Below are 27,904 nucleotides of genomic sequence, written 5' to 3' on the forward strand. Positions count from 1 at the left end.
GTGTCTCTCTAAACAAAAATTGAACACACAATATATGCAGTGTTTTATTCAAATTAGTATATTAGTACAGACTAATTCAAATAAAACATTCCATATAACTTACATTCAGTCCTAAAATATTTACCTTTCCTCATGAAACACCATATTATTTATATCACCTCTCCCCTCCCCCACTGCGCCCCACCTGCATGGAAGCAGTAATGCTTCACACTGTCTCCGTATTTAAAAAAGAAAAGAGTGCTCCAGAAATAAAGAATTGAGTGGGATTGTGGGATTTAATTTCATAGAAGGATAGAAAGGTTTGCCAGTGGCTTCTCACTGAAATCAAATCTTTCTATAGTAAAGTCCAGAATGGTATAGCAACAATATTACAAAAAGATAGATCTACTCACCATAGAGGAGATGCCGAGTTGCAGAAAGGCACAAGGAAAAGACTGCTGTATGTTTTAGCTTTTGGCCAAAAGGCCTCCTCCTGAAGTGAGGAAACACCCAAACATTCATATAATGTCTGTGTGGGTTTTCAGAAGACGGTCTTCTGAGGGAAGTCTAAAGTACACAGCAGTCTTCTCGTTGTGCCTGTCTGTGACTCGACATCTCCTCTCTATGCCGAGTACCAATAAATGTTTATACTTTACTGTGTTAGTTTAATTAAATAGCAGATCTAGGAACATACCTTGCATTTTTCATCCACACAGTTGTCACACTGTTCTGGAGTATTGTGTATCTGCTGCTCTGGACTTTCCTCTGGTGGGGGAAAAGTTGAACTTGCAGACTGATACAATGCCCTCCTCGCATTGTCGTAGACTTCCCTGCAGGTACGTCGTATGTCGAACACGTATTTCTTCCCGAGAGAAGTGTCCTCATTAAATATGGACACAATTGTGCCCTGCAATACAGAAAGACGTTTAAAGAGCAGCCGACATTTTTTCATTCATCTCTGTATTAATCACATTTATTGATTTTAATTGAATAATTTTTGCAAATGCATTTCAATGAGTTTCACCGATTAATCTAACCTACGTAGTTTGTAAAACAAATGGCTGTTACCTTTAAATCCCTTATGAATTGAGCTGTAACTGCACTGCGTACTGTCTCACAACTATAGAAGGCGTGCTTTTCGGTGATAGCACGGTACAGACCACTCGCTGCCTGTGATGTTTCCAGTTTCAGATCGAGTGTTGCCTCGTTGCTGTCAAGATCCAGGTACAGAAGATGGAAGGAACGTCGCTGTGAGGCAGCACTTTGGATGGCTGTGTATGGTATGCTGTAAGATCGAAACAAAAAAGTTTTATTTTCCAGTAAAAGTACTACTGTACCAATTGTGCCCAACTAAAAAGTATGACGGTTATATGTTGCAGTTGGCAGCGTTTTATTTGTTTGTGTAAAAATTACTGCTGTTGTACAACAACTGAATAATTATCAAGTCAAAGAAAACTGATGAAGGCAATTCAAGAAATAAATCTTCATAACAACAATGTCGGTAGTTTGGCAACTTTCAGAATTGAACTGGTCTTCTAAACTAGATTTTGAGAGTGAGAAGAAGTATGGCCATACTTCCAATGTTATGGTTTCTAAAATTTTAATGTATGCACCCCAGTGTAATAGTATATGTGGATGAGCAAATTTTGCAGCTACAACTTCACTGGTATCTTACACAATATTTCTGAACAAAGTATTTTTAGTGTGGCCTTTTACCTTTGTTTTGTTGAATCTGGATGATATACACTGAGCCCATGTGGACCAACTCCGAGACTGCATCTTCCACCATTGCTCGTTTTTGTTTGAAACACCTCCTCGCCAAAATCTTCAAGATAAGACACCTCCTTGAGAAGCCAGTACTCTGCTGCTGACTGCTTATTGCCCTATGGAATATTTAATGCCCAACTGAAGTTCACGAAGTGCAAGAAGCTACTGACAAAGCTCTTATTAGCAACCTCAGTGCAAATTAGTTTAGAGTGCTCTAATTACCTTAAGTTCACGATGCTGTGCAGCAATCATCTGAATAAAGTCTTGGGGCCTCGAGGTATTGACACCACCTAGCTGGCAGTATTGGGCGTAAACGCTTTGGGGACACGACTGAGGATCATAATCGCCAGATTCTGCCTGTGCCATCCAAGCTGCCAATTTAGCAGCTACTAATGAATCTGGAACCTTCAGGCGGCCCTCCAAAAGATCCAACCGGGAATGAAGATAAAACTGATGCCTGAAATAAATCGTGCAGTACATTAGGCAATTTTCACTCACAGGATGTAGTATATACAAATGAATGCACAAGTCACAGCAAGCACAAATGCTACACTCCAGACCTCACCTGGTTGTGTCTTGCAGCAAAAGATGTGGAGGCACCCAAAATTTTACTCTGAGAGCAAAACGGTATGGAGGAACGCCTCCCACTTGTCTCTCAATAGGATTACGAAGATTTAACCACAGTTCTTCCCCTTTAGAGCAGTGGTACTTCAGTCCAAAATAATCAGCCTCGTTACCAATGCCAAGGTACTGGCACACCTGGAGACAAATAATAAATTTTAATCATATTGATTTAAAAGTGATCATTGCAGTAATTACCTTCAAGAATCAATACTGATACATTGTCACTGGAAAATTGTACAAAATTTAATTGATACAGCAAGTGATCAAAATTAAGTGGGCAATAGGTGCTTTACAAAGAACACTATGTTGACAGTTCCATTTTATACACTATTTCCGTGTCTACCCTAGGCGTCTTTGGCAGTTGCTGCAAAGTGTAAGGACCTTTGTAGTACACCTATCAGTCATGTAATAAAAACCTAACAGTAATCTCATTTGAAGATTGGAGGCCCAGACTTATGCGACACCATAAGCTTCAAAGGCTGAATGAACAGATTCGGTCATATAAGCGAATTTCTGTTCATTAGATGTGAATGTCTCTCTACAGTTCAAATATGGTTCCCTATGATTACCGCTTCCTTAACTTTGTAATCTGGTGGAGAGGGGAGGAGGATAGAAAACACATACGAGAGAGAGAGAGAGAGAAAGAGAGAGAGCGAGAGCGCACTGTAGCCAACAAAATTGTCTCCCGGCGAAAGTTCTTACTTTGATTGTTTCCAGATTTGCATTAGATAAACGTACTAAAAGGAGAATTTATTTTTTTATTTATTTTTTGCAGTAATCGTATCGTTGGAATCTTCTAATATCGCAAATATTACCTATTAAGGATTTGCGGGAGATGCAAACGAAAATACGCGTCTGTTGACGAGTACATTGCGGAAAACTTTTTTGCGTGATCAGATAGTGTCGAGCCAGTCACAACCGGCGACGATCACCACCATAGCGAGTATTAATCTGATTCTTTGGATACGCTATTCACGAAACTGCAATGCAACACGTATATGGATTACGTGCGGCAAGGTGCTAATAGCATCGGTAAGGTCACAATCAGTGTGTACCTTACAATGTGCCAGGAACAATTATCAGGTATATTTCAGCGCGTGGTAACAAAGACTATCATTTGTGTTTATTGGCCGGCCTGACTGGCCGTGCGGTTCTAGGCGCTAGTCTGGAGCCGAGCGACCGCTACGGTCGCAGGTTCGAATCCTACCTCGGGCATGGATGTCCTTAGGTTAGTTAGGTTTAATTAGTTCCAAGTTCTAGGCGACTGATGACCACAGAAGTTAAGTCGCATAATGCTCAGAGCCATTTGTGTTTATTGCCGTCAGTTTAGCTTACTTGGAAGTAACCGGTGCTGCCTTCCTGTTAGTGACAATCTAGAGTGGGCCATTTTAGCAGTAAATTTCACGGAGACAGAAGGTTATGGTAGCCGACAGCCGTGACTACGTAAGGATGGGGCCTGGGTTGACGCTCCCTGTCTAATAAAATTCATTTCAAAAATGCAAATGATCCACTGTTATTAATGCTTAAAGACAAAGCTTGTCGAGGCAGAGCGACGGTCAGGTACTGATACTTTTACAGCACAATTCTGTTCGGGTAAGTTGTTCCCTGTAACAAACTATCGTTGCACTGAAGATACTTCGCGCTTGGATACCTAGCGCTGCTTTAAAGACCGCTGTAATAACACCAATATCACATACAGAATGCCACCCTTATGAGCAAACAAAATTAGAGCACTGAAACTTACATCAGACTTTAATGATATTTAGTCTTTTCCTCGCTTTCAGTTTACGTTTAGTCTCTGTACTAAATTTTTAGCGATCCAGTCTGAACATGACAGAGGAGATACCGATTCATTTAGGTATAAGACAACTTAAAATCCTGATGGGGGATAAATCCTTAATATTTGCACACAGCAAACTGAGGACATGATGTGTCTTGTCAATCTGCATTACTATCAACGATGAACGCATGCATATTCTCAGACTACCTAGCCAGATAGCGGAAACAATTTCGGGGGAGGCAAACTGAAACAGCAGAGACTGAGCGGATGAGACGAGGCGCGAGGAGGGCGTGGGCTATTTCTGTGCGGTGTGTGTAGCGCCGGGGCACGAAGTGGCACACCTCGTCACAGCCGGGCCGCGTGCTGAGCACGTGCACAGCGCCTGCTGCCTGCCCCCAAGGACGGGCTGCGGGCGCGCCTCCAGCTGCGCCTGCCGCTACCTGTAAACACCGGACAAAGTTCAGCCGGCCCCACCTGCCAGTGGACTTTGGCCGCGCCTTGGACTTCGGACTCTGACGCTACGCTTCCTTCACAGTGAAAGAGCACAAAAAAGAGCGCGCGCGAAATCGCGTCTGCGAGACAGCCGCGAATCCGTGCTGCTTCGTAACGCACTGTTCCACGAAATCCAATCGTCTACCACACCAGGAATGTTTTAGCTACATTTTACTGCAGTCCAACCGTGGAATTACACAAGAAAGGAGAAAAGCGCTCTAATGTTGACAAATTTTTTTTATTTTTCACTGGAAATTCACAACCTTGAATTTGTAAAAATTCTATTTCCATGCCGCTTTTACGACGCGTAAGGTAATCATGACAAATTATGCAGCTCTCCTCAGCGTCTTCTTTGCATCTTTCATTAATGCTAATTGATAAAGAGCAACGATTTTAATGTATTTGCGGCTATTCAACCATAATCCATACTTTCATACTAATAATATAAATGCGAAAGTAACTAAATCGCTTAACCTGTTTTGATAAAATTTGGTATCAATATACCTTGAATGCTGAGGAAGAACACAGGTTACTTTAGAACGTGTGTAGTACAACATATTTATTGATTTGAAGAATAAAACGCGAAATATGGAACAACAATCTTTCAAAAAGCTATTTAACCTCTGACTTTTGAACTTAATTCACATATTTGCGACTATGCTTTTATTGTTTCACGTGTTCCATGTAATATAATTCAACGCAATAAATGCAGTACTTATCCAATCCTCAACGTGTTTAATCCATACTTCTAACATCTGTCACAAGCCTGTCGGATTTTAGCCGTCTTGTCACACGTCTCATAGCTTCCGAGACACTTGAAGACACTACGACGTCCTTTCAAAGCTGTACGACAAACTAGAGAGACGACGTGCTTTTACATGTAGAACGTGGAAAGCTTTTATTGAGGCTGCATTTGATGATATACAAGCGCAGCCGCTGTGAACAGGCAGAAGCTTGAGGACAGCTGCGTTATTGCATGTAGAAATGTTACAAAATTCGCACTACACCAAACTACATATTTATTTTCATTCTTCGTCAGTTTAAGGCTATTTTATAATTTTTGGAAGTCACCACGCAACAAAACTACTTATGAGTGTCAGCAGCTCGTGGTCTTTATGTTAGCGTTGCTGACTCTTTATCACGCGGTCCCGGGTTCGATTCCCAACCAGGTCTGATTTCCTCAGCTCCATAATGGATGTGTGTGGTATCCTTATCAACATTTTATCATACCGACGCATATGTTCCTGTATTGGCGTCAAAAAGATTTGCACCAAGAGGTCGAATATGCCGAGCACGGAATCCTGGCCAATAAAGCTATACGCACATTTCATTTCATTCCATTCCACTGATAAGCGAGCAGCGCTGACGGCAACAGCTACTGGGTACATAAGTCGGTGAGCGCTGTTTTCTACGTTTTCTTTGCACCAGTGGTGATGAGAACTTTTGTCCGACAGATAATCTGCTCGTAGTAAACAAGTTACAAGAGCGTATATCAGCATTCATTAATTTTGTGCTCTTGTTCTCTAACTGCAAGCACACAGACAAAAATTCTACCAGTCATCATGACAGTGGTTCGAAAACTGAATGCCTACTTCCATGTTTACGTCTCAAAACGTGCTATTTCTCTCTCTTTTGAGTCTCCCGCGAAACATTCACCTGTTCAAACGTTACAGACAGTAAGCACATGCGCCTGCACGAAACAGGTGCTTTCGAGGCAGGAGGCATTCTTCTCACGAATTTATGAGGAGCTATGGATCGAGGGAAGGCCAGACACTCTTACATTCCGTCCCCGAGCTGCAAAACAACGCTCCTTATCTTGTGTATTTCTTCGGCGCTTCCACGAAAAACAAGGTCTTGGGAACAATAAACCCAAGCAAGACCTGTTGAGTTTTCCGATAATAGCCAAGTTCCCCAGCTCCAGACAAATATTTACGTAGACTAAATGGTAGATATCTTATCTGCTACACACGTTACTGCAAAAAATGTAGCGTACTGGTCATTTCTTAAACGTCATGGGATGCTTGAAAGCGATTAAGTTTCAGTCCAATATGCAAATGAAAGACTTCCGAAGGTTATACAACTACATACATATATTTGACCCTCACGATAACTTTATTAAATATGTAATGAACCTGCCGATTGGTTTGGAAACTGCAAACCTCTACTTGGCCTGGTTCTATTGGAGGACCTACAGTTTAACGTGTATTGCGAGCCTTGATGCAGCTTCGTTTCCTCCCCACAGTAACACACTATGGCCATAGGTGAAAAAAGTGATAACTGACAAATCTGGAGATCGAATCCCCGAACGTTGCGACCTGTAGTCTAACATATACCAACTGAGCCACCGAGTCAGATATGGGCTAAACAGAAGACAGGTCAAAGAGTCGAGGGGTATGGAAAGGTAGCATTGGTTGAGAGGGGAATGAGGAAGGGTTGTAGCCTATCCCTGTGTTACTCAATCTGTATGCAAATCAAGCAGTAAAGGAAACCAAAGAAAAATTTGGAGCAGGAATTAAAGTTGAGGGAGGAGACATAAAAGCTTTGTTTGCCAGTGGCATTGCATTTCTGTCAGAGGCAGCAAAGTACTTGGATGAGCATTTGAACGGAATGGACAGTGTCTTGAAAGGAATACATAAGATGAGTATCAACAAAAGCAAAACAAGCATAATGCAATGCTTTCGGATTGGGCCGGGGGAGGGGGGGGGAGATCACATTAGAAAACAAGACACTAAAAGTAGATGAGTTTCGCTATTTGGGCAGCTAAATAACAGTGGATAAGCAAAGTAGAGACGACATAAAATGTGGACTGGCAATCTCAAGAAAAGCGTTTCTGAAGAAGAGAAATCAGTTAACAATGAATAACAGATTTCAGTGTTAGGAAGTCTTTTCAGAAGTCATTCGTCTTGAGTGCAGCCACGTACGGAATTTAAAGATGGACGATGAACAATTTAGGCAGGAAAGGAATAGAAGCTTTTGGCATGTGGTATACTGAAGATTAGATGGCGTGAATAATGAGGTGGTCCTCAATGGAAATGGGGAGAAAAGAAATTTGTGGCACAACTTTAGTAAAAGAAGGGATCGGTTGATAGGACACATTCTGAGACATCAAAGGATTACCAATTTAATATTAGATAGATAGATGGATAGTGTCCTTTTACCGTAGTTTCTGCCATTGGAAAATAGCATTTTCAGAGCAATAAATTCCAAAGCCGCACAATATACCCCATCTTATGAACCATATTGTAATATGCTCTTGCGTCTATGTTCTTCAAAAACTCTGTGAAAATGGATCACAGTTAAAATACAAAATCTTACGCTCTTCACGGGCACGCGTGCTGCCGTTTGCTTTCTAACCTACAGGTTACAGTCCCACGGAATTGCGACTCTGCAGAGTACACGGCAGTTTTCCCCTGACCCTCGCTACAGCAGCGACGACAACTTATTGTTTCGTATGTGATTAGCATGGACGACCATTTTTTCCCACACGTTGCCAAGCAGTGTCGTCGGTCACGTGTACGATGTAGGCTCTGTATCGAAGGAAAGGGCGCTTAAGACCAAGTCCCGTGCATTGAGATCATTTACAAGCATTTGCTTCGGACTCAAAATGGTAATATTAACATCTGGATGTTTAGCGTAAGCGAACCCGAAAAAAAATAGCCCGAGATCAAGAAAACATTCAAAAATTTCACCTTGACACACCAAAATTCTCCTTGTTACTGACTTTTCAAGTGATTAACTCCGTTATTTAAGACAATGAGATTGAGAAGAGCCATGAAGCCTCTCGCGGAAACAATAACAATGAAGTTGCGTAAACTTCCTATACTTTGACAAAAGACACCTCATGGTCTATTTATTATGCAGGACACCTCAGTGAGGTGGCAGGTCGTACATGCTGAGAAAAATCAGACGCCAAAGACTTGCAGGGTTGGCAGATAGTGGAAAAGGAACCATGTACTACCAGACTGTGTGAACGGAAGTGAGTAATTATGTCTTATTAATGTCAACACCTGCCGAAGATACAACAAACTGAGAATCAGCATCGGAATACAGTTATGCAACCCTGGACAGTCCCTGCAATAAAGCACACCATGGACGCTGCTTATAAAATATCGAAGGCAAAATAGCCATGGAAAATACCTTTTTTGGTTAACCCTTGAAAGTGGAGCAAAAGGACAGATTTTGGCAGCACAGTAAGAAGGCATCAGGAAAGGATTGAGCATACAGCAGAAGACGTGAAGCACAGACTTTGTAGTCACAAGACTGTGGCGTACGTGGTACAATGGAACTTAGCATATACCAGAAATATCACTTAATATTCGCAAAGACCTGACTGAGTAATAATATATAAAAATAGGTACAAAATCAGTAAACCAAACCACTGTGGGCGTATGTATTCCAAACTAACACTAACACAAACTGCCAGACATGACACCAGTGGCTCGTTAACAGGCGACAGCAGGTAGCTTACTAAGCACAGAGAACTGAAAATATGATTTCTGCGCTTCTGGCATAAAAATGATCCCAATGGTTCTTGGCACACTGTGCGTAGTGCCGAAAGATCTCAATGGGAATTTTCACACCACTGGTATCTGTAAATACCAACTGCACGCCGCTCCGCCCTAGGCGTTTGAGAAGTGTCCGACTGCCGATAAACAAAAAAATCCATTATAGTGATTTTGTTTGCCGTTTCATCATCGATAGCAGATGATGTTTATCAATGCGCTAAGTCTCAAGGGTTAACTTAATTGACAACAATGTTTTATCGTACAGCAGAAAAATTCTTCTTCGCGTTCACTTCGTATAAACATTAACAAATAGGCACATGAGATACCTGCGAACCGTTTTTGTTACTTTAGTCTGGTGATATGCTACAATTATGTTTCGGAGAAGCGCATGCCCCTTAACGCTGCTCTCTCTCTTTCCCTCGCCAAGCCTGATTTTAGAGGGTTTTGGGTCCGATCAAACCTGGCATCGGCCGTGAAAATATGGAAGCACCACAGAGGCTACCCGCAACTATTTAATAAGGTACGAGGATTACAGTACGCAGAAAACATTCCGAGACCCTAAATTTTCGCTGTTTATTGTGTACAAAAAATAGCATTAGTTGGGACTGGCTCTACAGATTTTGGCGCCATTAATTTACTGCCTCGTCGAACAGTCTAACCTTCTCAAGCAAAAAAATTATTTTAATTATTACTGTAATACGTAAGAGGTAATTTTTTGTACAAGAGGAGGAGTAGTGGCAGTGCAAATTAACAAAATATAATTACGAATGGAAGGAAAAGAAATGTGGATATTGCTGCTTATATTCCAGTTATAATGCTTTTTAACAGACAGAAGACCCAGCTTTACCTAAGTTCTCGGATTTCCGTAGCAACCTCCGTAACTTTTAACGCCCCCCCCCCCCCCCCCCTCCACAGACTCGTTTGATGCAGCTCTCCACGCTAGTCTATCGATTTAAATCTGTTTACTGCAGTCGAGTATTTGTATACTTTAACAGTTTTTCCCCCATAATGTGTTCTATCACTGATCTCCTCTCTTAGTCACGTTGCGCCATAATTCATTTTTCCTCTCCGATTCAATATCTGTCCATTAGCTATCACATCTACCCGTCTATTCTTCAGAATTCGTCTGTAGCACCCACATCTGAAAAACCTCTATTCTCTTGCCTCTACTGTTTATCTTCACGTTCGACTTTAGTATAAGGCCACACTGGAGACGTACTTTCAGCACTGTGAGCCTTCGCCTTAGACCTCATGTCTTTCACGCAATAATACAGCAGGTACTAACGGCTTTGATAACTTTACGACTGGAGTGCAAGATACGGGCCAAAATGTCGTCCCTGACGGAACGCAACGGTTCCTGGGTGCCACGTGCAGAAGGCGGACGCGCTATAAACAAGTTGCCCGCGGCAGCATTCCCCGCCATTTGTTTTGAATAGCCTACGCAGTTTTTTTAACGTCGCACAGCAAGTAGCGCCATCGACAATGTGATCTCAAGGCAACAAATACAGAATTTGCCCCCCTTCCGCCTCCAAATATGTTCATTATGATTTTCTTTGTATGAAGTTGAAATTTAGCTCTATTTATTGTTTACGGGGCAAGGGAGAAAAATCACCTTACGCTTATCCAATAACAGCATACGTTTCGCACTTAACCGGATCTGGAGCGGCCGCTTCGAACCAAATTTTTGGCTACAACAGTGTGATATTAGACCTGGTGGAATTTTCAACTTTTTCAGTTCTGGTCCACTAGGAATTTCAATTCTTTCTCATCTGCTCTTTCCCCCTGATATTCATCTTTTCACCGTGTCTCTTGTTCTCTTGTTTCTTCACACAATTTTACACTTATTCTCTTATTGCTTCTGCCTTTAATTCTTTCCAAATTTAACACCTTTCTCTTTCGACTGCTGCTTCTAGTTTTAGGTTGTGTATTCGTAAATCATTTTTAACATTACGGCATCAGCTTCTGGTTAATTTCTTTTCACATAGATATGGTCTGTCAGCTTATTCGTTCATCCCGTACAAGTTGTTTCTCACTTGTTTATTTTGATCCTCAGTTGATATCATTTGTAGTTAAAAGCGACTGGCTATAACAGCGAATCCAAATGATATATTTAGAAAATCGCTTAGTATGATTTATCTTATAAAATGACGAATTTATAACATTTTCGGGAAATATACCGTATGGCGATTCGAAATTGAGAAAACAAATGACAGCACCACTAAAGGACTTGGGCGTGTCATACTCAACGCTCTCTACAATTTTAAAGGACAGAAAAAAATACAGTTTCTTTTCAAAGACAATTGTTTAAAAAACAAGCGGACAAGGTCATCTGACCACAAAGATTTATAAGAATCTTTACTTACATGTTTTAAGTAGCAGAGATCAAATAATGTGCCAATCAATGGGTCTATTCTTCAAGCGAAAGCCAGTAAGTTTGCGCGTCTGTTGGGTAATCCGAAGTTCAATTGTTGTTCGTCTTATGATAGATACGATTCCGAGCTTGCTTTAATATGATTGCCGGGAACATTGTGGCGAAGCTGTCTGTGTACCTGATGGCATAACAGACGAGTGACTAAGAAGAGGCCCGTGTATTAGTGTGAAGGTTACAAGCCAGAAGATACATTCAATGCAGATGAAACTGGCTTGTTTTACAACATGACCCCCGATACGACTTGGAAATTTAAAGGTGAACAGTGTTCGGATGGGAAAATGTCCACAACAATCACAGTTATGGTTGCTGCAAATGTGATAGGATCTTGTGTAAAAAAGCTTTTCGTGATTGGAAAATTGAGAAAACCTAGAAGTTTTAAAAACACTCCCTTCCTATAGTTTTATGGAAACACAGCAAAATACTGGATGACATCTGACATTTTTGAAACTGGTTGCGTAACTGGAACTTTCAGCCGAAAACAAAGAAACGAAAAATTGTTCACCTGATCGATAACTATACTGCTCGTCCTGTAGTCGACAATCTGCAGTGCATAAACGTACTTGTACAATAATAGCAAAGAAAGTTACGTCAGTCACGACTATTATATTGTACAGGACTTCCAGTAAGTCTTAAACATGTTCAACTTCCTCATTATTTACGACGATGTTCGACATTACTGAATGATTTACGTTATTGATACTTGTTTCTTCGCTTAATGAAGGTTTCTACATTTTACTGGCATGTTACTGGTGTATGTACAGCACAAACAAGAGAACATCCTCTTTCGTCCCTCTTCACAAATACTGATACTTTAGGTATACTGTATTTCTGCCACTTTTTGAAGATTTAACTCTGTTGCAGTCTAAATTTTACAGATACGAAATTTTTATTGAAAAACTGCAAAAACTTTGTTTTTGCAACTATCGGCTGTAAAGACCGAAAACCGTCGGTCCCTTGGACATCGTTATAAACGGTTTCGATTATAATTCATCACTGCTTCTTAGTGACTAGGCATTTGTGCGTCTGATTTAGCCTTTTTAATATAAAGCGTAGTTTGCGGATAACTGAAGTGGATACGAAAGTGAGCGCAAGAGATATTACAACATTCTACAAGTATTATCGACAGCATCTGAAACGGCAAAGAAATGTTCAGAAAGGGCTTTCATAATAAGAACAGTCGTGAATTAAAGTGCGTGCTTGTGAACACAGCCGCCGTACGGCGCACGCAACGTGCTGAAAAGCCCAGCAACTTTCTGCACAAACAAGTTCTCCATGCAAGGCGCATACGCCGACGCTTCACTACTGGCTAATTTATTTACTCTGCGACACTCCTCGACTGCTACCAACTGTACTGTCGAGTCCCAAGGGCAGAGAAACAAAATTAACTGCTTCCATATACTAACTGTTTAGATGAAACATGGTATAACAAAGAGAATCCTCTGCAGTAGTTGGCCCTGAGAATGTCAAGTAGATTTATGAACACTTTCAAGGCAATCACCGTGTAGCATAAAATTTTCTAAGCTGTAGCATCGCATGAAAATAAGATTCATTAAAACGTGTCAGTACTACGACCCATAGTTGTATAAATTATGTAAGGCCAAAGACAAATCTGTGAGAAAACTGTAAAACTTTCTAGAAACAACATAGGCCTAAAGCGATTTAATAGATTAAAATAATCCAAGCCCAAATTAATATTTCACTTTATCTCCTCCAGTGCCGTTATGTTATACTTTCCTCGTATATTTTTATGCTATTATCACCAAACAACAAGATGTTAATAAAGCAAATTTAACTTTGCTCACTTTACGTAGGAAACACGGATAGAATATGTCCTACCAAGGTTCCCAGTTCGATTTCGTAGATTGGTGGTAGTGGTGGTGGTGGTAGTAGTAGTAGTATTAGTATTAGTAGTAGTAGTAGTAGTAGTAGTAGTAGGAAATGTTACCGCCGATTCAGAGCACATATTCACAGAATTTTCATCCATGCTCGTCAAGGAATTTGTCACGATTGGTATCTACGGCAATAATTAACTAACCGTTTTCAAAACTCATTACGGGAAATTTGATAAAACATTGAAACGTGTTGCGGTATGCTAAACATCTGATTCCTACCCGTACCTCGTAGGGAGACGAAAGTAATCAAATGCACCCCCCTCTGGCGATTACTAGCGAATGTGGTTGGCTGTACGCCTAGATTACTTCAGCTACGCTTTCACTACAAGCTTCATATGCGCCGCCTTCAATAACCTGGGATACTTTCGTGGTTACTTAAGAATACTGTTATCTACAAAGACTTCGTCCACACTACAGGAAATATAAAATCCATGTGACGTACTACAATATAGTTTGATATAGTTGCTAACGCAGGACGGATATTCCGTTCGACTTACCGTTCATGAATTCACGTGCTAAACACTGCTTAAGGTTGTAAACTTCAGTCCCATGTACACTATTACCTGTTTCCGCCCTGAAAGGTGAAGAGGGCAGGGCAATATATTTTAATGAGAAGTGGATAATTTTAAACTTCCAGAAGTGGGCAGATTCAGAGTCTCCAAAAAAACATTGCAAAAGGTGACAAAAGCCAACAATAGTTAATTGAACTTTTACACGAGCTGTGATGTTCAAATTTACGAGTAGTCATCGCGGCTCAGGTTTACCACTTTCATTTAAGACGAATGCTGGGATGGTTACATCCTTTTATTTCTTTCCATAGCTTTGTCAAACTGAGATAGCGCTCCGTCTCTAGGGTTGGAACATGTAACTCCCACCTTCCTTTCTTAAAACCTACTTGAGTTATCAACAACAGGTAATTTAAACTCCATATGTTTTGGTCGAGTAGTCACGGCCTAGTGGTAATTAGTAAAAGGTGTTAAACAATGACGGTAGCTATCACTTGACAATGCATCATTTGCGGCATTATGCATTTGAAAACAGCACCGCTTTTCCGTCCTCCCGGGAAGGCAGTGTACAACATGATACCATTAAAAATTATCCATGCTCCAAATGTCACAAGTAAAAAATTATACTACCTAACTGCCCTTCCGATGTAGCTCCTCAGTTAATGGCAATGTTTCACATTCTATGCGTGATTGCTCCTTTTATTAAGATATCAATAATACTCCATGTGTGGCAATAGCGCTGAGATGTTATGTTAGCAGTTGTTCTTCCGATAACCCCTGCAAAAAGATAAGTGCCCTGATGAATGAAGTGTAAACTTCCATGACAAAATTCGGTTGATTACCAATCGCTCTCAGTGAAATGGTCCAAATCGGAAACCTGCCAAAGGCAGCGACATACTGCATATCTGGCGCGATACACGTCCTTACTCTACTCACTTGGCAGAATATTTGCTGGCTATGTTAAGTATGTAACAGACCCGATAATTCGTTAGGCGTGCCGCTATCTTTGCAGTAAGAATTGTGTCACTGCCAAGTAAGGCAGAAATACAACATGGATACCCAAAGTCCATACCTGCTATTTGTTGGTACGGCATGCAAGTGGCACACAATTTACATTTCACTCCAATACCTCAATGTGGACTATAATTAATCGGCGGCACGTCTTAACCATGAACTACGATATTATCCATAGGCGTTAATTTTAATATACCAACCTTACTAACTCTAATCAGACCATGAGGATCTTTCAAGTAACTGATAAAATTTAATTCCCAATTAAAATAAGTAAAATCACTATCTTCAGTTACAATTACTACCTTCAAAATAATGCTGACAGCTTTAATATGTTTGGACAATAAGAGACACGTTTGGAACTGAATGTATCCCAGTCCCAATCAATTTCCGCCTTTCCCCGCAATTTTTCTAAATACAGCTGAAGTTATTGCAATGACAAAGTTTCCACGGGCGACCTCTCAAGATAGTTCTCTGGAGATCCTCAGTTTAGTGTTCTGAAATTTAAAGAACACGTGCTGAAGAAACAATTCCTCCAACCGTCACGCTACTTTTGAAGTACCTCGTCTAAAAAGTATACTAGTATAGTATGGAATTATTTGTAGTGGCCTATGTCTGCAGAATCCCGAACACCCCCACCCCCCACTCCGTTAGTCTCTTATTAAAGGATGTTCAATGACAATTTTGGCGGTGGCAACAGCGCTTCGCTTTCACTAATGAATTTCACTTTGCGCTTGAGGCAACTAGTTATTTCTTCTCGTGCCATTGCCACTTGCGGTGATACACAAGAAGTGTCGTCAATGTAAAGGCTCACGCACTTCTGATAGTTGAAAAAGTGGTTTCTCTGAAGAGGGCAGGACGCCTATAGATCAGACAATGCCTGACTCCCCCCAAGGGGCCCCTGCTTTGGTTACTGAATAATAAATCAGACTATAGCTTCGTGTGACAAATGGGGCTGCTTTAACTCTCAGGCACAACCTGTCGGCGATCAGCTGCGATCTTTTTTTCCTGCTCTTTCATACAAACGGCATCCTTATGCCACCAAACTACAGTTTTTGTGCCTATCAAGAGATATCTGCTCGTAAATCCAAAATGATTAATTCCATTCTCTGGTGGTTGGCTGGGAGTCTGGCGACAATCAGTCTATCGATTTTCATGCACACGAGGAGAAATTCATATTGCACTATTTCAATTAGACCTGTTAGTTTGTACGCCGTCCATTTAATTATTTAGATGGACCAGTTCTTATGATTGAAGAAGGATCATGCTTGCTTGGTTGTCGTTCGTGCGTTGGCCATGACATAGGAGAACCATAAAGTAAAAAACCAAAAATATTCAGTGCATCGTTAACAAACAACTTTGCATGCTAAGATATGTTCGCTCGCCTACTGTTCTAATAAAACTGAACCAATACAGATTTAAAATTTAACCACAAAAACTTATGAATACTCCACTATTAAAGCGTAAGAAGCGGCACACTGACAGCAGCTAAGCTTACATGGGTTTACCAGGAAACAAAATCCTGGGCACAGATAAGAGGGGCGCAACAAAAATAACCGCCATAACTGACAGTGAGTCTTGTTTGCGCGACAAGTCCTTTGTTTGGTGGGTTTTCTCACGATGACAAACGCCAGCGCCTTTTTTATTTGCAAATGGAAACTGCATTAGTCACGAGCGCCTTGCAGCGGCCTACTGCCGAACTGCTGCCGCGGACAGACTTCTTCCTCCTCGCTTTCGCCACGACCTCACGACAACAGAGATTGCGTTTCGCGAAATGGCAAAGTCGGTCATGGAGACTCAGGGCAGTCGCGAACTTAAAACTGTAACGTGTGATATCAGTTAGCACCATTTCACACGGCCACGATGCACTGAACAAAACAAGTGTGGAAGCCTTGATGGGCTTAGTCGTTATCAGATGGTGGGTTAAGTAATATTTACTGTTCAACGGAGCGAAAGTTTAAGATTTCGATCCCGTTAAGAATACAGCTCCAAGTCGACGGTGGGACTTTTGGTAGTTATACTTTCGTATACACGTAACTCCTGCCCAAAGTTAACTTTGTAACTGGCGCCGAGAGCGTAAAACTATTGTCCTGTGCACGCTTTGCACAAATGCAAATTAAGACATCAAGGATGCTAAAACTGTTTTTATGCCCACTGTTGGTCAAATTTTTTATGCAGATAACTCAGTTACATCATGTATTACATTTTTGGCCAGTTTCGGCTTGTGGCCATTTTTTAAATTCCAATTAGGAAATGTGTGTCGTCATATTTAACTGTTTTGTTCTACAGAAACGTGTTCCCATTAAACACGTTAAACATTTGCTTATTTGAATGGGGACAGGTCTCTGTTTCCGTGGGTTACTAAATACAACGACCTCATTTAATCGACGTAGTTACATTTGAAAATGGTTATGTAATAAACATCAGCGTAAACGATTTCAAACAGTTTACGGTGGACATACAAAAATTTACAAATTATGGCGGGGCTTTGGATCCACATACGTTAAGATCGTAAGCACCACACGGGGGTTGGGCTTTTGGCTTGTTTCGACTGGCCGACTGCTGTTGATAAAGCAGATCGAGGAGCGATCTATGATCATGGGACATGTGATCAGCATGTCCTCTATTCCTCCAGCCGTTACTGCCAGTAGAGGAATCCTGACGATGTCGCAGCTGTCCTATTCAAGCAGCTAAAAAAGACTCAAGGTCTGAGTGGACTCCGTAAGAGAACTCTCTACCTAAAAATTTGAGATGGTACCAGGAACCGAACCAAATTTCTTCCGCCGCGAAGGCAGTGAATCATTCGGCTACCGAGACGGTTACACATGAAGAAACTAAAAATATTAAGCCGTCTATGGTTATGTTAAGATATTTGCTGTTTGACCTGCGAATTCTTGTGTTCATGTGTGACTGGCATTGCTGTATGTGTCTTTTTTATTTAAGAAATCGTATTATCATCGCTAGGAGGCCCCACAAATTGTTTTCCTTTGGTCCAACATTAGAAACGTCCCTACCACTGCTTTCTTTTTGTTTGTTTTGGCTTAGGGCGCAAAAACAACTACAGCCGCTTTCGTTACAGCAATATAACAGTAAAAGGACAGTATGAATTTTCGTCCGATTCTCAAAGTGCACGATGAAGATCCATACGTGATACTCAGCGGTAGCACTGTACTCAGCTTGCCTTACCATTTTGTATGCTCCCTGCGATAATGCAAAGCTGTCAGCGGACGAAGTACATCAAGCAGATAGACAATTCCTTAAGGGCAAATCTCTCAAAGTTGCGCTCTGCAAGCAGAATTTCGGTACATGTCAAAAAAATACAATTTCTATTTGATATAATTATGCCACAACTTACCATTGTTGCCATTCCAGATATTCTGATTTACGGGGGTTGCACGAGTAACGTGGCAGTGCGATTTTTGAAGCAGCAGTTGTAGTCACCCGCAATGGCACAACGGCGTGGCAGTGCGATGTTATGCGGGAACGATCAAGATACTATGCAACTTTGACGGGTGCACACCACACATCAGACGACCGTACCCAAAGGGCAGGTAAAATCAGTCAGTTGTGCGGGAAGGTCAAAGCAATTTCTCATGTAATATCTACGTTACTACAGTTTGTGATATAGTTTAGTGCAGTGGGTAACAGATTGCTACTGGTAGCCATGTAAACCGCGCGCTGTCTAAAGAGCGCCGTCTGAGAACGTTGTATCGTCAAAGGGGTTTGCAGAATAGGTGTCTGTTACTGGGTTACTCAGCAAATAACACACCGAGATAAATGGAGCAGTGGTTGTGTATCCTCACTCGCTTTTAGGAGCAGCAGAGTTTGAGACCCTCATATGCTCCTTTAGAATTAGATTTTCTGTGGATTCCTAAATTACTTCAGGCAATCAGGAGAATATCCCAAATTGCCCCATCCAGGTTTGTAAATTCAAAACATGGGCTACCATATAGTCTTTTATAATACGTATCCACATGAACAGTCAAGAATGCAATTTTGTGATTTCTCTGCTACAGCTTGAGGAAGTGAAAAAGCAAGGTTACATGTATCAACGAGTTCACTGATATTACCCACATAGTTAGGAGAAATGTGTTTGGCGGTAACTGGCATTTTTTTTATTTATCATTAACATCACTCTCCAAAAAATCCACCTGATTGATTCCATTCTTTAGAAACGGTTGTCGGAAACAATAACATTTACAAAGAACGAATTCTAAAGCTTTGCATCATTTATCCAAAGCAAGCGAGGGGTGCTGATAACATAAGTTTCATTTATTCATTATGAAAAGAACTGAAATCCCCTCCGGCCACATTGGATTCACGTTTTCAGTGCGAATGCTGGGATGGTTCTTGTAACTACCATTTGTCCGTTGGACACAAGCACAATAAATCTGAAACGAATTGATGTTATTCCACGGGAATAGGACCAAGACAACGAGCACCCATATGTGCTATCGTTGACATTCATAAGTCTTCATCCTACCTTATACTGAACCATGTTTCGGTTAAGACATTACGAGGTGCTGCGCTACCGTAATAACATGCATCTTAATCCACATTATGTAATGCAACGGAGGTTAAAGAAAACAGACAACAGGGTTGAGGTGACCGAATTCATTCCTGGCGCCCTGCCCTACTCAGCTGCAGCCGTGGAATGCTAGGAAGAAACAAGCCTTCTTGGCTTTCGTCCTACAACTGCTTTTTACCCAGAGCAACACACAACTCTGCCATCCACTTTGAGCCACACATGTGGACGCTATCTTAAGATGGATACAGACATTCGTCTCCTTGTGCTGCAGTCTTGGAAACTAATGTGTATAAGAGGCTTCATACGATACAAAGCTTTTCAAGTGTGATGCTGTAGAAAAATGCTGAAGATTAGATGAGTATCTCGAGTAACTAGTGAAGAGGTACTCGATCAAATTAGGGAGAAAAGAAATGTATGGCACAGCTTTACTAACAGAAGGCGTTAGTCGATAGGGCACACCCTGAGGCATCAAGGAATAGACTATTTGGTAATTAAGGGAAGTGTGAGGGAAGACGTAAAAACTGTAGAGGGAGACCTAGGCATGAATACAAAGCAGGTTCAAATGGAAGAAGGTCGCTGTAGTTATTCAGAGATGAGGGGGCTGGTGCACGATAGATTAGCGTGGAGCTGCAGCAAATCAGTTTTCAGACTAAAGACTTACTATGGAGACATACATTTTATACACGTTGCAGCGACTGCAGCAACATTGCAGACGCCGACCTACATAGGGAGCAACGATCACCACGATAAAATAAGGGAAATCAGAGCTCGTACGGGAAGATACAGGTGTTCATTCTTTCGATGCGCTATACGAGATTTGAATGATAGAAAATTGTGAAGGTGGTTCGATGAACCCTCTGCCAGGCACTTTAATGTGATTTGCAGAGTATCCATGTAGATGTAGAACTTAACATTACTGTTCGATAAAGACTTCCTCTGGACTTTTCCTTATGTATATACCAGTTACAAAAGACACACCAAAGATATGATAAAGATCAGATTATCGACCCCTTTATCAGCAACCTATTAGTTTAATGGGGTACTAGTTGTTTTCTACAAGCTTTAGATACGTATTTAAGCGGGATGAAAGTTCATCTGTGCCTTCGTACCCATTGACAAAGCGTTTTACTAAATCGGGCGATGATAAAGTGTACGACTATTTCGAATGGCAAGAATAAGAGCGAGTTTAAAAGACAGGAGAAAAAAAAAGCGAATGCACTGCCAAGGAATATATGCTAAGAATTATGTTCGCCTTATTGTTACATTACAGGTTCCAACACCGTAAAACACCTCCGATACTAATTTTACGTTAAGGTGACATGCTCATGTTACATGACAAGCATCCTTTCACGAACAATCATTCGACGACTACTCAATGGCTCGTGGTGCTACAGTCTACGATGTTTTACGGCAATATAGACTGATTTAGGGAATAGAATTAACACCAGCAGTTGAATCTCTAGGAAATACTGCACAATCAGATGACTGGCTTTTGGCCAAGTCAGTTCTGCTTGCACACTGCTATAGCGAACGACAAGCTCAAAGACTTTCTAAATGCGCGCGTGAGCGCATGTGTCCCCCCCCCCCCCCTTTTCTCCCACGCACGCACATAGTGGCTCTAGGAGGACTTCCTGCGTGCGGAAGATGTAATCAAGTAGCTTCCCTTCCCTTCCATCCTTCATCACCCCAACGTCTCTTCCAACCAATGCTACCATCGTCAGTGAAGGTACGAAACACATACTGATTACTTAATGGCGCGTACAATTATCTTTGCGACCTTTAGCTCTCCAGGAACATTTGGTATAAAGGAATAACGTCCTTAGGGCAGAATTCCTTCACATGGGATTTGAATATAATTACTTCAGCGATCTGGCTAAAAGTACTTTAAAAATGGATTAAAAGCAGTCTAGACCGCAATAAAGCATTTACTTCCAAGGTTTTCGGTTAGAAGGTGAGCACTTTCACCGCAGTGATGATGAACGGAGCAGGTGTTACTACTCCACGGAAGTCAACTACTAACTGTTAACTTTCGTAGAATCTAATACCAGCTTCGTCCGCAGTCACCGGTCTACCATCGTGGTATAAATCGTCTGGAGATGGTCACATTCTGACCAAAGCCAATAACCATGGTAAATAAATGTTTTATTGCGATCAAGGTCGTTTTTAATCCATTTTTACAATACAAAATGAATTATTCACGACTATCATCCGAAGTATTCAATAATTTAAAAAGTGGGTGTGCGTTGTCGTGGACAAGACTTCTATATTTGTTTTAGCAGTGTAGTTAATGTCTGAAAATATTTTAGGGCTGTTGTGAAATTTAATCTCGCCATTACAAGGTTTTGTATTTAGAATCCACAGTGACATAAGCTCACAGTGAGTTTTGGCCACATTATACGGATTTGTGCGTAGAAATCTAATCACTAGTTAATTCACAAACTGTGCTAAGCTTTTTTTGCGCAGCCATTGCAAAGTGTTTCAAATATCAACAATGAAAAACTGCAGGTACTCGCGCAGTTAGGATCTATGCAAGTGAAAGGCTAGTTTTTGAGCCAACCTGCTTTTAGATTTGAAATGCCCTCTTACCTTCGAAATTTCCGGCATTAAAGTTGCCGCCAGGACGGAATCCGAAACAGGATCCTTACTGCGTGTAATGCTGTTACCAATTGAGCTATTCGATCATGTGCCACTCAAAAATAAAATAATAAAAACAAAAAAGATTAGGTCAAGACGTTATCATATCGTTCGCTATGCTGCGAAGTGAAGCCAATTCAGTACTTCTTTTCCTGTAACTACAGACATAACGAAATGGGCCCCTTTTTCAGTTGATTTTTTAACTGCAGCACCTACATATAGGAATCCGAGTGATATTACACTGTCCAGTCACAAATGTTACCACCTGTCAAAAGCCTGAATAACCACATTTTGCAGTGCTGCAAGACATGCAGGAAGAGAGTCAATGAGGTTGTGAAAGGTGCAAACAGGCATGTGGAGCCATGCCGACCGCAGTGAAGTGGCCAGCTGTGCTAGCTTTGTCAGTTGAGAATCCATGGCGCAAACAGCCCGATGGAGGTGGTACCTTAGATTCTCGACTGGGTTTAAATCTGGAGAGTTTAGTGAGCAGGGGAGTACGGTAAAATCATCCTGGTTGAATTCAAACCACGCACATACACTGCGAGCTGTGTGACACGTCGCACTGTCCAACTTACATGTCATCGTGCCGAGGAATAAACTGCATCCAGGGATGGCCATTGGTGCCTCAAGGGTAGATGCATACTTGCTCTTATCCATGACGCCATCACCCAGGGAATGCCCTCTGGTCTGAACACTACCGACGATTGTTTTAGGATGTGTGCTTTCATATGTTTCACGCTGTACATGCCAACGTCTATCTGTCTGCTGGAGCATAAAACGGGATTCATTTGCAAAGACCATCTGTCATCACTCACTGGACGCCCAGCTGAGGTACTGGAGTGCAAATTCCAGCCTCTGTCGCCTGTGAACAGAAGTCAGCCTGGAGTAATGCACCAGGCGCCTACTGCGGAGACAGATGTGCAGCAACGTTCGCTGAAGAATCGCTGAGGAGACACTGTTGGTTGCCCCTTCGTTCATATGGGCGGTCAGCTGCTCAACAGTTGCATTTATATTCGCCCACAGACATCTCTGCAGCCGTCGTTCACAACTGCATCTCTGGTGCACCCCAGTTGCCTAGTGTGTCCCTTCGCGTATGATGAAACAGCACACTTTAATTTGGTTACTTCGAGTCTACATCTACATTTATACTCCGCAAGCCACCCAACCGTGTTTGCCACTTTCATTACCTCACGCCGGCCGAAGTGGCCGTGCGGTTATAGGCGCTGCAGTCTGGAACCGCGAGACCGCTACGGTCGCAGGTTCGAATCCTGCCTCGGGCATGGATGTGTGTGATGTCCTTAGATTAGTTAGGTTTAACTAGTTCTAAGTTCTAGGGGACTAATGACCTCAGCAGTTGAGTCCCATAGTGCTCAGAGCCATTTGAACCATTACCTCACTTTCCTGTTTCACTCGCGTATGGTTCGCGGGAAGAACGACTGCCGGAAAACCTCCGTGCGCGCTCAAATCTCTCTAATTTTTCCATTCGTGATCTCCTCGGGGGGTATAGTTAGGGGGAAGCAATATATTCGATACCTCATCCAGGAACGCACCCCTCTCGAAAACTGGACAGCAAGCTACACCGCGATGCAGAGCGCCTCTCTTGAAGAGTCTGCCACTTGAGTTTGCTATAACATCTCCGTAACACTATCATGCTTACCAAATAACCCTGTGACGAAACGCGCCGCTCTTCTTTGGATCTTCTCTATCTCCTCTGTCAGCCCGACCTGGTACAGAGCCCACACTGATGAGCAATACTCAAGTATAGGCCGAACGAGTGTTTTGTAAGCCACCTCCTTTGCTGATGGACTACATTTTCTAAGGACTCTCCCAGTGAATCTCAACCTGGCACCCGCCTTACCAACAATTAATTTTATATGATCATTCCACTTCAAATCGTTCCGCACGCATACTCCCAGATATTTTACAGAAGTAACTGCTACCAGTGTTTGTTCCGCTATCATATAATCATACAATAAAGGATCCTTCTTTCTATGTATTCGCAATACATTACATTTACCTACGTTAAGGGTCAGTTGCCACTCCCTCCACCAAGTGCCTATCCGCTGCAGATCTTTCTGCATTTCGCTGCAATTTTCTAATGCTGCAACTTCTCTGTATACTACACCATCATCCGCGAAAAGCCGCATGGAACTTCCGACACTATCTACTAGGTCATTAATATATGTTGTGAAAAGCAATGGTCGCATAACACTCCCCTGTGGTACGCCAGAGATTACTTTAACGTCTGTAGACGTCTCTCCATTGATAACAACATGCTGTGTTCTGTTTGCTAAAAACTCTTCAATACAGCCACACAGCTGGTCTGATATTCCATAGGCTCTTACTTTGTTCAGTGCGGAACTGTATCTAAGACGTCGATGAAGGAATACTGTTAAAAATGGACTAAACACAAATGGAAGTCATCACAAACGCAAAGACCAAAAGCACGCTATGCACGAAAAAATACGTAATACTTATTTTGGAAAATTTGCATCAGAATTGTGTGTGTGTGTGTGTGTGTGTGTGTGTGTGTGTGTGTGTGTGTATGTGTGTGTGTCAGAGTGAAGACCACACGTTCCAAATAACCTTGACCGAAATATGTCAAGGCATGGCGGAGGCGTGTAATACAGTAAGCCAAGTCCGTAATCTGTTCCGACATTCGCGCGAAAACCTCTGATGAGTAGAAGCCACCACGCCTGCGGTGTCGGGGGCGACCTTATTGTCGCAGGCCTCGCAGTCTTATCCGCTGGGTCAGAGGCTGCAGACCGCAGGGACGCGGATCTGGCGAGCATTATCTCCCAACTCGGCCAGCAGCGGTCGGCGTTTTATTCCATGATTCACTGTCGTCCCGGCTATCAGGCACTCCGATTAAGCAGGGGTCGCTGCCATATGACCAGGTCATCGCCACACCTCCCCGCCCGCGACCCAAGAAAGTCAGCAATCTTAAAGTAGACTGAGGCTCTATCAAGTGCTCCACTACTAACCACGATTTTAGCTCAACTAATTACGACAGATTCTATGAAACTTCTTGCAGATGACAATCTGCATCAGTGCTCTGATAACTAGAAATTTAATTGTTATCACACAGGATTTGCAATATCTATATATAAAGCTAGGGCTTTTGACCAAGTCATGGTACTGAAGCGGGTACAGTGGACCAGTTTGGGAACATTTAATTTTTGATAATTGTTGACTGACTCCTTGAACACTCAACATACACGAGCAAGTAGTTTGATACTAAAAACTCATTTTCCTGGAAGTTTAATCTGCACTCTTGTCATCCGTGCATTTGTTTCTGATCCGACCCCACCATAACAAGTTTTTTTAATAGATCAAGACTTAGTCTGTTAGTCTGCAACGTCCAAAGGTCGGTGAAAGTTACTTAAATAGAGATTAGCTTCAAAAATTCAATGTTGTGCTACTGCCTAGCTTCCTGGGCGTACTACTGCAGTGTGTTGTGTAGCAGTGAAATAACTATATACAGCTATTCACTGCTCTCAACTCATCTTAAGACTATGAAACTAGTACGGCGAGAAAAAGAAAATTACGAATAAACTTATTAAGAAGGTTTCAAAGATATGAATTTCTATGAAAACTTTAGCAGGAACCCGATCATTGACAATCAGCTACTGATCACAAGAAACTGCTCAGTTTTCGAATAAGATATACTGTGAACCATGGATGAAGGGCAACAGACAGATTCCATATTTCTATTTTTCCGAAAATCATTTGACATGGTGGCCTACTGCAGACTTAAAGGAGGGATGAGCATGGGGAATACTTTCCCCAGATATGTGAGTGGCTCGAAGAGTTCTTAAGCAGTGGAACCCATTATGTTGTCCTCGACCGCGAGTGTTCATCAGAGACAAGCGTATCGTCAGGAGTGCCACAGGGTTTCTATATACATAAATGATCTGGTGGGCAGAGTGGGCAGCAATCTGCAATTGTTTGCTGATGATGCTGTGGTGTGCAGCAATTAGGGAGTGGGCGTAGTAGAGTACAAGATGACTTGGACAAAATTTCTAGTTGGTGTGATGAATAAAAGCTAGCTATACATGCAAAAAAATTAAGTTAATGCAGATGAGTAGGAAAAACAAACCTGTAATATTCGAGTGAAGCACTGGTAGTGCGCTGCTCGGCAGTCACGACGATTAAATATCTAGGAATAACGTTGCAAAGCTATATAAAAGTGAACGAACATGTGAGGAATATGGTAGGGAAGACGAATGATTGATTTCTGTTTATTGGGAGAATTTTAGGATATCACGGTTCATCAGTAAAGGAGACGGTATATGGGATGCTCGGTAGACTCCTCGAGCGCTTGGGATCCGAACCAGGTCGGGTTGAAGGAATATATCTAAGCAATTCAGAGGCGGGTTGCTATATTGGTTACAGCCAAATTCGAACAACACACAAGTATCACGGAGATGCTTCAGGAACTCAAAGGGGAATATCTCGAGGAAAGGCGACTTTTTTCCGAGCAATACTTAAAATTTAGAGAACTGACATTTGAAGATGACTGCAGAATGATTCTACTGCTGCCTGATTCCGCGTAAGGACCACGAAGATAAGATACGAGAAATTAGGGATCGTACGGAGGCATATAGACCGTCGATTTTTTCCTTTTTTTATTTGCGTGTGGAACACGAAAGGAAATTACTAGTAGTGGTACAGAGTACCCTCCGCCACCCACGGTATTGTTGCTTGCGGAGTATGTATGTCATCGTAGTTGTAAAAAATTCTATATTACAGAACCTAACTTCGTATCCCAATGACTGATTGCTAGTGACCCAGAGATGACTTGTGTTTACCACGTTCCACGTAGTATATATGCAACCCCATACAATGCTCCCGTTACCCATCTCATTTACCCACAGACAGTAGTGCCGGTGGGAACATTGATATTCGCTCTGGAATCAAAGATAATTTCTAGACTGTTCGAGCAGACACGTGGAAAGTGATTCGAAAACAACATTAGAAATTTTTCGACAACTACGGCGATTATGCTGAATAATAAGGGAGGACGTGTGCCTTTCTACGCTTTATCAGCCATCTATCTGGAGTTTTACGAGTGCTCTTTGTCAGTTTTTAAATCCGTCTCATTCTGCCGGACTGTAACAATCCGATCCGTACAAAAACAGCATCTTAAAAACTTTACCCAACTCCGCTATGTGCATCTCAAACATTGTGCGTGAATGCATGGTGTGCGTACCTTTTAATGCACGAGAGTCAATACCTCTGAGAAATTTTAACTTCACTAGTAGGGTACGCTGTTGATTACGCTATTTGTTATTTTCTGCACTATTCAACATTTTCACTAATACTTCCATGCATTTTTTTTTTACACAGACTTTTTCTGTCGAGGTTGTGTCTAACAATACGGAGTCACTGATATACGCCTTGACTTCGAAATGCTGAGGGAGAAGCCGCCGATGTTTCATGTACATCTGAAACCTTGAGGAAGTAAAAGGAAACTGTTATAAATAATTCCACAATCTCGACCATGGAAAATTATACTGACTGCAAACTAGAATTACGAACGGGACTAACGGAGATCTTTATTTTTTTTTCTCTGCCATAATTACGACAATTGCTAAGCTTTGAAACATTTGCAACCTCAGCAACTTTTAAACATTATATATATTCAGGGCATCAAAATATTTATGAATAGTTCTTAAATGCTTGCAGGAAAGATGCACTGAATTAAAAAGCTAAGTGAGATGCTTTTCTGCCGCTGTGAAAATTTATTATCTAT

At 41.7% G+C, this 27,904-nt stretch overlaps 1 protein-coding gene across 1 annotated transcript in view; it reads right to left on the minus strand.

Moving 5' to 3' along the window:
• LOC126416389 (E3 ubiquitin-protein ligase MYLIP) overlaps positions 1-27,904 on the minus strand; it is a 34,883-nt gene that overhangs the window by 3,506 nt on the left and 3,473 nt on the right. Inside the window, exons 2-6 of the mRNA XM_050084078.1 lie at positions 2,312-2,505; positions 1,969-2,203; positions 1,696-1,862; positions 1,048-1,264; positions 674-886 (exon numbers count right to left, since the gene is read on the minus strand). Of these exons, the coding sequence (XP_049940035.1) occupies positions 674-886; positions 1,048-1,264; positions 1,696-1,862; positions 1,969-2,203; positions 2,312-2,505 (1,026 nt within the window). The remainder of the gene's footprint in view (positions 1-673; positions 887-1,047; positions 1,265-1,695; positions 1,863-1,968; positions 2,204-2,311; positions 2,506-27,904) is intronic.

Source organism: Schistocerca serialis, chromosome 8 (assembly GCF_023864345.2).
Source record: "Schistocerca serialis cubense isolate TAMUIC-IGC-003099 chromosome 8, iqSchSeri2.2, whole genome shotgun sequence".
NCBI classification, from domain to species: domain Eukaryota; kingdom Metazoa; phylum Arthropoda; class Insecta; order Orthoptera; family Acrididae; genus Schistocerca; species Schistocerca serialis.